The sequence below is a fragment of the Apostichopus japonicus genome, chromosome 14, assembly GCF_037975245.1.
Source record: "Apostichopus japonicus isolate 1M-3 chromosome 14, ASM3797524v1, whole genome shotgun sequence".
Taxonomy (NCBI): Eukaryota; Metazoa; Echinodermata; class Holothuroidea; order Aspidochirotida; family Stichopodidae; genus Apostichopus; species Apostichopus japonicus.
The window spans coordinates 11,087,842-11,101,678 of record NC_092574.1 but is presented as its reverse complement, the minus strand read 5'-3'; the positions used below and the strand labels follow the sequence as shown (position 1 = coordinate 11,101,678).

General features: G+C 33.8%; 1 protein-coding gene across 1 annotated transcript in view; it reads left to right on the top strand.

The window, feature by feature from the left end:
• The window catches only part of LOC139979381 (carbonic anhydrase-related protein 10-like), a 45,241-nt gene that overhangs the window by 9,879 nt on the left and 21,525 nt on the right, over positions 1–13,837 (top strand). The window contains exon 3 of the mRNA XM_071990126.1: positions 9,864–10,009. Coding sequence (XP_071846227.1) covers positions 9,864–10,009 — 146 coding nt within the window. The remainder of the gene's footprint in view (positions 1–9,863; positions 10,010–13,837) is intronic.

Below are 13,837 nucleotides of genomic sequence, written 5' to 3'. Positions count from 1 at the left end.
CCAAATACAAAAAACAAAACAAGGCGCCAACCAGTTACGCGATATGTCGGCAGAAAAAGATTAAATTGTCCCTCTTTCGCTCTGAAAATTCCTTCCAGAGTAAATTGTTTATTTGCTACGTATCTTCCGGTGTCAATGCCCGAAAATCTTCAGGGAGAGCATACAACCCGAAGTCGCCAAGATTAATACAACAAGAATTAGAAACGATTTTCACGAATAGACAAAAAAAAGGGGGTTCTAGAAAGATATGTTGAATTAAGGATTACTCTTACACTTAATTCGTTCTGGAGCCATAGATTCAATAACTGACATATGCAATTTATTCCAATTCAACTCTTTTCTCCAACAGACAATTTACATGACTTTAAATTTCCTCTTTTTGTTTGTTGGAAAGTTGATTGGTTAAATGAGGAACACAAGTGCACGGTTAAGTATGACTTTGAGCCTACGGACATGCACGCGTGTCTATAATGAATGTAAATAGTCGAGCTAAATGGAAAGTTCGTGTAGACTGTATAATAATTTAGTAAATGTTCTGTACGAGGTTCCCCCTATTCAAAACGAACGGATTTCAACAGTTAGATTTATAATAATACAATACATATATATATATATATATATATATATATATATATATATATATATATTTATACACACACCCACATATATATATATATATATATATATATATTTATATATATATATATATATATATATATATATATATATATATATATATATATATATATATATATATATATTTGAGGCATTCAAAGGTACAGTTTATATACGTGTGGACATCAAAAAATGTGTTATAAATAGTTTTGTTGGGAAAGTTGCCGCAAATATCGGTAATATGTCTTTCACACTTCAGTGCATTGAAGAAAAAAATAAAAGAGTATATTGTAGCTATAACAATTCTTAACTTTATAAGTGCTCATTTTTTACGTTCTTCTAATTGTACACGGGTCAATGGGAAGCTGTCGGCCTTGACTAATAGCATTTCTCGTTTTCGCAAATTGGCAGTTGTTGTGGTAATTAGCTTTAATGTCTAACTTTTCATTGCGCACGTAAATATATGTTGACAGTGAAAGCGGAAGTTGATTAATTACAGTATGCATTATTTGCAAAAATACACTATTTTGCCTGAGGAACATATAAGGCTGAAGTTAGTCAACCAGCAAGGATATTTGAAAACAAAATGCCAAAACAATGATAAAGATAAACCATAGATAATAAACGCTGTAGTGACATCCATGAGCAGAGCATAGATTACAGTTGAAAGGTCCCTGCAGGGCCAAACATAAATGTTGATGCTCCCGACTGGCACGGAGAGGGTCAAGGCAGGTTTTTAGTTTACATTGTAATCAAGGAGGTCAGTTAACATTTGTGTAAACAGTTTATGGGCAACGGGGTAATAATTGTAAGAACCTCATTCATATCTTTCGATTAGTGTAAATTGCAATACTTTCACAATAATACAAAGAAAATTGAATTAGGAATGTTATATGAACCCCGCCCCCCCCCAAAAAAAAGGAATTTTAATATCACTGTATGGCTGATACGCAATTGTTTTGCTTTTTCTGGTGTTTAACCTTTTGATTTTATGGGCCATCTAGATTTTGGACCCTGGACTTGTGTCTATATGATCGACCGATTAATCCGGCCCTGGATATGGGAGCAAGCATATGACCCATATCTTCTTTCTCGTTTCGTTTTAGCCGCACAAAAAACACCATTAATGTTTCTGGAGAAAACTTGCTGATTGATGTAAAATTGAGTTTCATTTGCGGCATTATTAGTACCAGCTATCATTTTTTTTTAACATTTCCTTTCCTTTATTAAATATTTAAAGCCCAAAATAATTTAACATTAGAAGATACCATAAAGTAATCAATATAAACTCAAATATCGCCTTAGTCAATGGTACCTATTTTATTAGATAATAAACAAAGCAAGGAAGCTACCTAACAGAAAACACATGCATACTTTCCTAAACCATAGCAATGTATCCAGGTGTCTCTAATGAATAAACTAAAAATACTATAAAACTGCACAAATTATGAAAAAAGTAACACAGAGCCCTTAAGCATTTCTAACTTTTAAATAAAGTGTTGTTGACGTTAGAGAGGAAACATTTATCACTATGTCTCAATTTTTCATTGGTATATTTTATATTTCTTGAAGTGCCTTATCCGGTATTCTGAATGAAATGTGACTATCGAAGCTTCAATCCGTGGCAGTTTTCACTCGAGACTCATACAATGGAAACAAAGTAAAGGTGTTCCAGCAAAATGTCAAAACTAGTTGCACAAATTGCAGGTTTTCTTTTGGAGTGACGTCACTGGTGTCACATATGATAATACGTTTGTTTCCCGTGTGTGTGTGTCTGTTTCTCTCTGTGGTTTATTTCTGAAGTTACCTTCTTACTTTTGGAAAGTGAAGAATGTCCAAAGTATATCATCTACTATACTTAGTACGCCAATTACTATATATATATATATATATATATATATATATATATATATATATATATATATATATATATATATATATATATATATATATATATATATATATATATATATATATATATATATATAACTATCTTAGTCGAAAACACAATTACAAAATGAAAGTAAATCCATTAACAAACCCCCAAACCAGAAAAGAAACAACGGAAAAAACTATAAACGACTTATAATACCGACAATTAACAGAGTGTAAAGCCTTTCATCATTTAATACTCACCATGCTACTGTAACAGAACACTATAAAACATCTCCTAAAGCGTGTAGTCACCTGATATAAGAATTACATTAGTATTCGAATGTAACTATATACATAACTATGAAACAACTTGATGACTAAGACACGAACAGGAAGTAAATTAATTTCCTTGACTGTATTCTTGATTACAAAATAAAAAAATCATAGCAACATTATACGGTGAATCTGTAATACACTTAATGGTGCATGTCTTGTTCAGTGGTAACCTTGTATCACTCTGCTAATGCAAGCCATACAACATACACACTTTATTTGATGTTACTTGGAATTAGAGAGTTATAAACCGTTAGTCAAAGTTTGTGAAATGTTTCATTTTTTCCTTCTTGTATCCATTTGATGTTTACACCTTAATTCCATTACTATTCGTGGTACGATGTTGGTGAAGTAACGTAACATATTGTTTTCAAGTACCAAGTCTTCTACCTAGTCAAATTCAACAACTAATTTAGCTTCCAAAAAATATTTCTGTTGTATAAATTGTGTTCTGAAAATGTAAACATGGTTAATACTGTAAAATACTTTACTGTATAATACTGTATATACTGTATAACGAAGATAACTAGCAATTCAATGGGATTCTTAGAATAGCTCAATGATTGACATCATCATTGCACATCACATGAATTTCATCTTTGCTAGGTGTAAATCAGTTATACAAAAATGAATATAATATCCGTTTGACGAAGTTGATACAATTCGGATTATACATTGAACGCTACACAAACTGTCAAATATATTGCACAGGAAAGTTGCAATCACATTTACAAATGCAATTTTTTAAAGAAAATACCATCCCTCACCTCGTTCAGTTACGAAATGTTATGTTTCCAAAGTAAGTAACAATCAATATGGTAACTTAATGAAGACTTACAAACTGTATTTTGGAAATATGTTCACATTTTCTTCCGAAATGCCACTTCGATTTCTTGAAGTATGTGTTCCAACATACTTTCATATGATATACGTCATTATAACTTTAACAGTCATTCACTTTATGGAAGGGACAAACAAGACTATATTATGCAATCCAGACTTTCTGAAGGCTCTTTCAAGACGACAAAAAAAAAAATATATCCCTGGCTGAGGCTAGGTCACACTAAATTAAATTGTTATCAGTGTGTTTATTTTGGCTTGTCAATTAAATTGTTCTCGTCGACATTGATTTTGAGAGTATCTAATTGGAATATTCACTTAATCCATCGTCTTCATGTTTGTCAATTGTGAACTAATTAGTTTCACACCTTTGCTGGAAATGATCGATTTCTCGCATAACATGCAGGGGTCTGGTTTAAGCTTCGTTGCATGATTTGTTTTGTAGAGAGCAAATTTGTTGACAGTGATTTGTAGTGGCTCAGTTGGCGTTCGAAAGAATGCAATGCAGGAAGTAATATGAAAAGAATTGATTAAGTCGAAAGTGCTTTACCAGATGATTGACTGACTGATTGATTGAAGGGAATCACGTGATGTTATCGATCATAAAAAGTACGATTCCGCTGAACAATTATGCAATTTACTTTATAAAATGAGGCAGGCGGAAAGCAGACAAACAAAAGCGTAACAAATATAAGGTAGATGGTTATTAAATCCCATGGGTGGCAATTGAATGAACAGGTGTTACTAAATGCTTTGCATTCCTGTTTTTTGACATGTCAAAGTTACGTCACTATGGCTCATTTAATACTTAGGCAAAGCAAAATGTTCTTTCAAAATTGGTCTGTTGGACATTTATAATTCTAATAATAATAAATTTTTGTTCTAAACGAGAGGAAATCAAATATCTAACAAAATATAGAGAGATGGAAAACACAGCCTGCAACCAAAATAAGGACGTTACCGTCAATTTTACCGTGTTTGTTTTTAACTGCAGGCTTATCTTCTTAAATTGATTGATGCATCCTCTTAACAGTGATCAGGAGTAACGTAAAATGCCGTGTCAGAGCACAGTACAACAACACAAGACATAACAAAACAATAGAGAAAGGTGATTTTTAAGGAGATTATGAGGTGCCCTACAAAACAATAGAAGCTCTATCGGCATTAATAAACGATAGAAACTGGTCTTGTAGAAGGAGGTACGACGGGCATTACAGAAAAATAGAAGATGTCGATTTAGAGGGAAGAACAAAAGGCATTACCAAACAGTGACATTACGACAGTCCTGAAAGAACAGGACGAACAATAGAGATAATGATACACAACTGGCTATAACAAGAACAATTGTACTACATAGCGACTTTAGAGGACAAAACAATGGAAATCAAAGATGCTTAAAAACACAATGAAAAGATGGTGTTTTAGAAGATTACAATTAAGCTACAAGAGACATTTTCTGCTTATGGGGACAAATGGAACAACTTGAAGATTTCAAACAATTAAAGAAGCTGTTTTATGTTATAACAGTTTACATACAATACAAATTTCGGTTTAATGTGAGATGACTTTCTAAATGCGGCTGTAGTATGGTCAAAACAAGCAGAAGAAAATTAGATATCTTATATAAAAGTATGCAAAGGAACTAATGTCTAAAGATTTCTTGAAATGAAATTCCCAGCTAAAGCTTCCAACGAGTGGGAGATTAATCTCATGAGGATAAAAAATTGTTCATTGTTACTATAAACCGTATGAGCCTATGGAAAGCCCAAAGGGTCACACTATTTGTTCATCTCTGGATAATAACGGCTAATATTTACTTTCTTATGTATGTGTAACCACGACTACGGTCTAGATTTACCATCTGTAGAGCCGATTAGCGGGCAGATGTTTCGAACACTCCTTTGATCTCTCATTCACAACAGTACCTTTATTGGTCTTGTCCTTGTACAGTATAAATGTTTTATCATCACAAACAGCAAATTAAACAACGTGACAACCGGAGACCTTCGTGAGCAGCTTCAATTAGTTGAATGATTTTACCGGTGAATTCATAAAAAATTAACATTGCAGAACAAGCAAGATTGTTCTTCGTAGAAGCAATGTCACGGTTGTTTGAAAGATGGCTAACACTGGGTGCCATCAATGGGTACATTTCCATCCAACAATTTCATGTGACATGTAAATTATGTACAGAAAAAAAATTCAACGATGACTTGCAGAACTCTGAATATCAGTTTATATCAATTTATTTCATGCTTGGTAATTAAATGAGTTTTAATTTCATTCTGTATTACAAAAAAAAAACATCACTAGAAACATATCATTTTTTGTATTAGTACATTTTTAAGTAAATATTATTCCCCTAAATGGGTATAAAATTCCTACATTGAAAACTCAGATAAGGTCGATATTGATTAATGTGGCTTTGGCTTAACTTGTAACGATCAATAAGTAAGCATAAATGGAGACATAAGAGCTCGACAAAACAGACACGACTATAGGTGATATGAAGACGGTGAAATTGGTCTATATCGCTTTTGCGGTGATGGTTGCCATTCGCCAAAATAAGTATTGGCTTTCTCAGATCCAAGTCAGTTAACCTAACAACTCAAACACTTGCAAAACACACACAAACACACAAACAAATTAGTAAAATACTGAATACGAAGTTTCCGCATGCATTGGATGGTGTTTCTCGTATAGACTTCATTACTCATAAGTTCCTTTGTACTTTTAAGATTGTAATGTGTAAAAATCGTTGTAAAAGTTAAAATGATGCCCGTAGTGATCTCGTTTCATTTGCGAATCTGTAAAATCTGCAATAACCTATTGATTAAATTACTCAATCTCATAAATAGCGCACGTTGGAAAATCTAACGCAATGTCAAACGAAAGCCTCTAAATACATTACAATATTCTATGCACTGGAGTTGAGTTTCTCGTAGCAGAAAATAAGTACATGACATTAAACTTTTGTCAATCTTGAAATGGGGCTAAACACTGAACAAGGAATCTCGTAAACGTGTAAAGCTTGTTCATAAGAATGTCTCTCTCTTTTCAGAGAGAGAAAACCTCCAAAGAAAGAAACTTATTTGAACCCGTTGAAATGATCCTTTTCTCCCTTGAGGCGCTTGATGAGTCTTGGTATTATCAGCACATTATTAAACAGCTGTAAAAAGCATAAGAGGATTATTGGAAACTTGAAAATGAAACGACTACCGGACGTACCCTAGAGAATTGTCATTTAATTAAAGTCTGTAATTACGTGCACTTTGCTTCCAGTAACAGTCGAGTCACTTCTTGTGTGGCGAGTGGTTTTTGTCTTTACTTTTCTCTTTTCATGGGAGAAGAGGTAGTTTATATTAGTGCGAGATAACAAAGCTCATGCATGCATATATATATATATATATTATATATTAGACTATATATATATAGATAGATATATACATATATAAAAATATATATATATAGTCTAATATATAATATATATAGTCTAATACACGGGAAGATTGATATAATATGCGCGTATAGCCTCAGTTGATACCTTAGTGAATACAAAATTCACGCGTCTCATATATCGTACTGTATTTAGCCTTAGCGTTTTTCGCTGTAGTTTACTCACTCCATATAAGCAGAGAGATTCACATTTATATTAATATGAGAGCATTTGCATTCACACATTACAAATCTTTAAAAATATTACATCACGTTGGATGTTTGTCATTGTTATTGGCTATCCATGCATATTACATATACAAACTGCATTGGCATAACCCGTACTGGTAATGGTTTCTCTGCGTTCAAGTTCTGGCAGATACACTCGCAACCAAATGCAAAAGTTTATTCTCGAGAAGGAAACTTCTGATTTTCTTTTTATTAGTATGCGTCTTTTCTGGTATCATCATCACGCAGGCATGTTTAAATTATCAAGACAGTCAAAGCAATTTTTTTAGACATTCCACGAGTGACAGCACAGAGTGCATGTGATGTCGTACAGGTAAAACATCCCTTATAATAAAGGGTTGCTTAACATAACAGTACGAAACTCGGGTTAAATGGAAACTTGTGTTCTTTTTATAGCTCAGTAATGTGGTTAATACCAGCGTTAGTTTTTAGTTTCTAATTACAGTCTGTTGTATTTGCACCACTTCCGTGTTTTCCAGCACATTCCAGCTAGTAAAAGTTAAGAAATAGTTACTTGAGGGACTCTACATCTATTTATATATCTCATGACTTTTTAGACATAGGGCATCTCTTCAACTTACCTTAGTAAAGTACATACAAAGCAATCAATCCAATTATGTGTGCCCTAAACGATCCCAAACTGGTAGGTATATAAGTGTCTCTTTAACGAGAAGATAATAGACAACATTAACCGCGTTGTCTATAGAGTTGACTAATATAAGTCTATCGCATGTTTGCACATATCTCATCACTGTCCTATCTATGACCATAAATCTCACATTCCTTACGTCGACAGCTGCATAGCCTAACGTTTAAACTATGCGGGCTTTGATAAACTAGCTGTACGCATACATTTGAATAAACTTCTGTCGAAGTATAGAACCTACTTCACGAGTCCGACGGGACTAGTGACAAAACACGTGGTGTCCCGAGTGACACAAATTCGCATAATTAATCGTAAATTGTTCTCGTGTAGGCCATGCCTATCATATTTGTTAGTACTGATCTGCGAACCTTACGTAGCCTACGGCAGCGATGATAAACACCAAATATCTTCGTCCATTTACCATAATATAGCAATGGGCACTGCTGTTATGGGCACTGCTGTTATGACTCGTATAGGGCGAATATTTGGCAGATCCTTTCACATAATTCACCTTATGAAGCAGATACATTAATGAGCATCAAATCTTTCTTGTTCGTTCTTTGTTTAGAAATTAATGTTGATGACCTCGTGCGATAAGGGCTATATTTAGAAAGCCATGTCTTAGGTTTATTGTTCTGGTACAATGCTGACCAAATCCGTTTGCAATAGCAGTAAGAAACTGCCGCCTTGTTGTTGATCTGGAAATCTTCATGCTATATATAATTTTCATTATTCCACAAGTGGGCATATTCAGTTATAATAAAATATATATGTGGGTATATACGTACACTATTTATAGATCAAGATAGCAAAGTGCGCTAATAGCTAAATTCTTCCTACAGTAGATTTAATTGAAGTGCAATATGTTAAATAATATAGTTTCAAACACAAATAGCATGTATATACGACTGCTAATAAAACACGTCCGTATTCTGAAATGTAACGCGTATTACTTTTCTATCTGCTGTGTTGTAAACATTGTAAATCTTGATAAAAACGTAAAGAAGCACGTGAACACATGTGTACTGATATATGGGTGAACCAATATCTAAGAGTTACACGTTATTTTTTATACTAAGGGTGTCGTACAACAGTTGAAACAGAACTCCACATTGTCACCAAATGAAAACAAATAAAGACTACCTCATTTCTACGATTCTATACTAGTCTAGACTGTATTGTGATCAATCTTGTGCTTTAGCTGCATACATCAGTGTATTAAACTAACAGCAATTTCTAACTGAGAACTGTCACTGGTATTCCAGCATTGTAGCTGCTGAGTTTGAAGCTGGCGTTAATTGTTTGAATTATTTTGAATCCCTGACGTTGTTAAAAGCATTTTACATAAATACTATTAAAATGGACTATATCAGCATTTTCTTCAGCAGACGGAAAAATAGTGACTAGAACATTTCATGTCAGCATAGAACAGATGAAGTTCGTCCGAGTTTAACTCATCCAAAATCTCTTAATGAAAACAGAATCCTTTCCTTATTTGATCATATCCTTCTAATGCAAAATGAAGACAATCAGTTCAACTGCGAGAGTAAAATATAATGTATTTATATAACATGTTAAAATTAAATCCAACTGAATCTTAGCAAAGTAAATATTAATAATAAAAACATGTGTCAGTTTTTCCTTTCAAAGAGTTGTCTTAGTAAATGTTATATTGCTTACATGGACCGTAATATTACTCTTTGATTAACTTTGCCTCTCCTTTACATTCCTGTTATTGTTTTCAATGTTTATTCATAGCTCTCGTGAGGTTGCACCTAATTATTACATTAACGTTAAACGCTCTTAGTTCTCCGAGGTAATATGCAATACTGAGATAATTTGCAACATTTCAATCTTTTTAATATTTCAGCTCAGCAGTATTGGGGGGCTTTCTATGACGATTGGGCTACTTGCGGAGATGGTAAGGTACAATCACCGGTGAATCTTGCTACTCGAAAACTCCTCTATGATCCCAATCTTCCAAACATATTGTTACATCACAGTGGCGCAGATCAGGTAAGTGCAATCAAGTATAGAGATCAGCTCACTCTTATTCTTTATACTAACGGACACGTAATCTTCCGGGTTTAAACTCAATGATATTTAATCTGATGCAACCGGTGTATTCGCATGCTTTTCTCACTATTTCAGTGGATAAAACGTTCCGTTATCGAATCTGCCACCAAAATATGATTGTAATATAATCCAAAGGCGACAAAACTACAAGACCGTTTGAGCAATTTTGTTACCGATCTTTAAAGCGAGTTGGGTATGGTCGAATGGCACCATGCACACCTCAAACCAACTATATATCAGCTCGTCTGTTGGGTTCTGTTACAAGCAAAACATGATGTATATCATACATCACATGCCCTTATTTATTGGTCTCCCTACAAACCCCATAAACATTTTAAACAAATTTTAAACAAATCAAGCGCTTGCATTTGTTTGGCAGTTACACTGTTCTGTAAAGTTTTTGAAAAGGGCTTAGTTGATAGAACTTACAGGACTGATACGCCTTCCCAGATTGGTCGGAATCCTGTTCTATAGCTGTTGTTTATTTTAGATACTTTTTTTCGTATATCTGAATCAATACCATACTTAACCATCCTACTCTCGACTATATACAGCACACTAAACATAGACAATATGTATCTTTACACGTGTTTACTTTAGCCTACCACACATTGACACATATATACTGTACATCGCATACATTGTTATGTACATACATACTGGTATAGTTACACTAACTGTGCACTCGTTCGTATTTGTCTTCAACATTACGTATTTATACATACGGTGATATTTGGGCCCTCAAGTCAGAGAAAATTGCTTCCTTGAGTAAACCGACTGTACGATTCACAGCTTAAATAAATCAGGGGGAAAGTCGATATGCCTTTATGTGTAACTATTTCTGAAGGTAAAATAGAAAACCGAAGGAATTATACAAGCCAATAAAAATTAAATCCAAGCTGTCAAATTGATGCAAGAATTGCTGATAACCGTAGGGTACAGTTAAGCAAGAGTGTATGTATATATCTATATCTCTATAAGCTGATCGCGGCCATCTTGGTTTCGTTATCCATAGCTTGCCAATATTTGAGTCGTAGCCTTAGGTAAGAAAAACACTGCCATGTTAATGCTGTGATTGACGATCTTGATGTTTGTTCTATGGAGGAAGAAACTGATAAAATACTTAACATATAACCTCAAGGGCAATAGATTGCATATATTAATATAAACACGTGGACAAATTTTACGGTACAAAATATCGTAAAGATTTTCAGTATTGGGATCAACATGTTTTGTTTACGACGTGCGTTTACACGTATTCTGTGCATAAGTTTACATTTACTTTCATACATTTTGTTATGTTGGACTTCGAAATTATGATACTTCTTAACATTAAAGTTAGGGAAAATATTCAAAGAATTTTAGTGATAGAATACAGAGGAACTGTATACTCATTAATCATTTAATTAAAAATTACGTAACCAAGGTTCTTTTAACTGCGTTAGTTGACGAATCCGGACTATGATACTGTTACTAACAAAACTTCAAATCAATGGGACGAACGATCTAATTTTTTAGTCATGTTGTGAAAGGAATCTTCCGATCGTAATATCAATCAGCTTAAAATAAAGTTGAAGCAATTACTCAAACGATATCGTATTCTATGATAATGAATTTAAAATGTGCCGTCTTCAATTGGTAAAAAATTTTATTTAAGACAACGTGAGCAGAAGTGATTGATTAAAATTTAACAAATTATCGCTATTTGTGAGTATCCAATGGTGATGTTTTGTCAATGTGCATTTATGGCTCCGACTACCGCTCAGCGAATCAGATCGCTCGGATATTCCCTCCCTAACACCGCGTCCATATGCTCGCCTATTGGCGCTGATACGTGCTGCTGTTGGATAGATTTCTCTTATGTAATGACTGATCACCCATATACAGACAATACTTTAGGTTGTTAACATGTACAAATCATTTCCTGCAAACCTAAAGGTGTCGTCCAAATGTTAAGATATTCTTTGGTTGTTGTAAATATAGCAGCATTAGTTGTTCAGTTAGTAAATTAACATTTTGCAACAAAGGACAAATTACTCAAATCTAATAAGTGAGGAGTTCAACACTGAGTTGCAGAATGATTATTTGTCAAATATCATCAATTTAAACAATCGCAAACTTTCCACATATAAATGCATCGTTAAAACACATTTTGGCTTTAACTGCAGTCAGTTGTAATACTTTAATGAGAACCACTCCCCTCTTTCACCCACCCATATTATGTATGTTATATTATCTGATTTATGTCGTGCCTAACAATCCCTACTCTCTTTTCTTTCTTCTCGATAAAGTTACTTAATAAACTTAGTCTTTTCGTCAGACGTTCCTTTCATCATCGAAAAAATTGGAAACTGGCAAATTTACAAAACAGTAATTACAAGAATGACATGTTTTTTTTTATTTGTATTATTTAATTCAATATTTTCCTATACTCTCCCAGCGATGACGTGTTTCAAGCTATATGTAATTTACTTTGTTACAAACATATAGATATTAATTATCAAATGTCGTCATGTGACACTTCCTTGCGGTCGTATGTGCCCCTCGTGTTATACTTAATCGTGGCAGCTGTCTTTGACTTTTCACACAAAATGTGTTCTTCACGCTCATAGCCAACAAACACCAAAATATCACGCCGTTGTCAAAATACCTCTACATCCGCGTAGAAAACCGTCCAATGGAAAGCAAACACGGAATGCTTCGAGTCTTTTACTGGGAACATGTCATCGATTTGGCAGCGGTATAGTACCTTATGTTCCATGATCTATTTTATTACGCCCAAGGCACTTTCAACTTGATGACACAACGGAAGAAGCCACTCGAAGAGTAAAACATAACAAACGTCAAGTACATGAAGTGAGACTGCAAAAGTAGTACCACAAAACACGGAGTTATATAAATACGACACGATGCCAAGTAGGCATATTCCTATTATAGTCTCGGTTACACGAGAGGACAGGCGTATCAGATATTATTAGCCTATATTAGAAGAAATTATCATGCGAAACTTGAATGATCATATAGTTCCGTCTTTAATTAAAATGTCCTCATCGACACTTACTTTATCTGCTATAAACGTGATAAAAACGTTGATGCTAACCTCATCTTCTCTTACAAAGAAACCTGCCACCAATACTAGATTCACTTGACCCAGTTTCGCGACATTCTCATATTCTTCTTTTTCGTCTCCCTCTTATGTCTTTTAGTGTTCGTAATCGTAGCGCCAGGTCGGTATCAAAGATTATTTATATCTAAAACAGTCTTGTAATAAAAGCTTGTCCATACTAGCTAGCTATACACGAATGAGTGGAACTACAAAGACAAGACTCAATGTGATTTATGTCAGAAGCGTGAGAGAGAAAGTGAAATATATACTACTTAAATATGATAATAAAGATATTTAACGACAAATAGTACATGTTATGATGTGTGAAATGAAACCATGGTAAATTTTTGTCATGGTTGCCCCCGACGTTAGCGTAAGTGCGTTACTTCATGGATGTTTCCAGAGCACTAGGTTGTAATTACAATAACAAATAAAAATGGATATCTCATTCATTAAAATAAGGTTTTTAATGAGGTAAAAATAGTATTTCACTTGTCATTAGTTAGGAGCTCGGAAAATATGACTTATTTCGACCAGTCCTTGACTCCTTGCTAAAATAGGATTTTTTTGATCGGACCACTATACAAAAGAACTTTAAATATAAAGATTGATTGCCAGATCATACTTGAAACGGTTACATTAGATTACATTTAATCTAATTA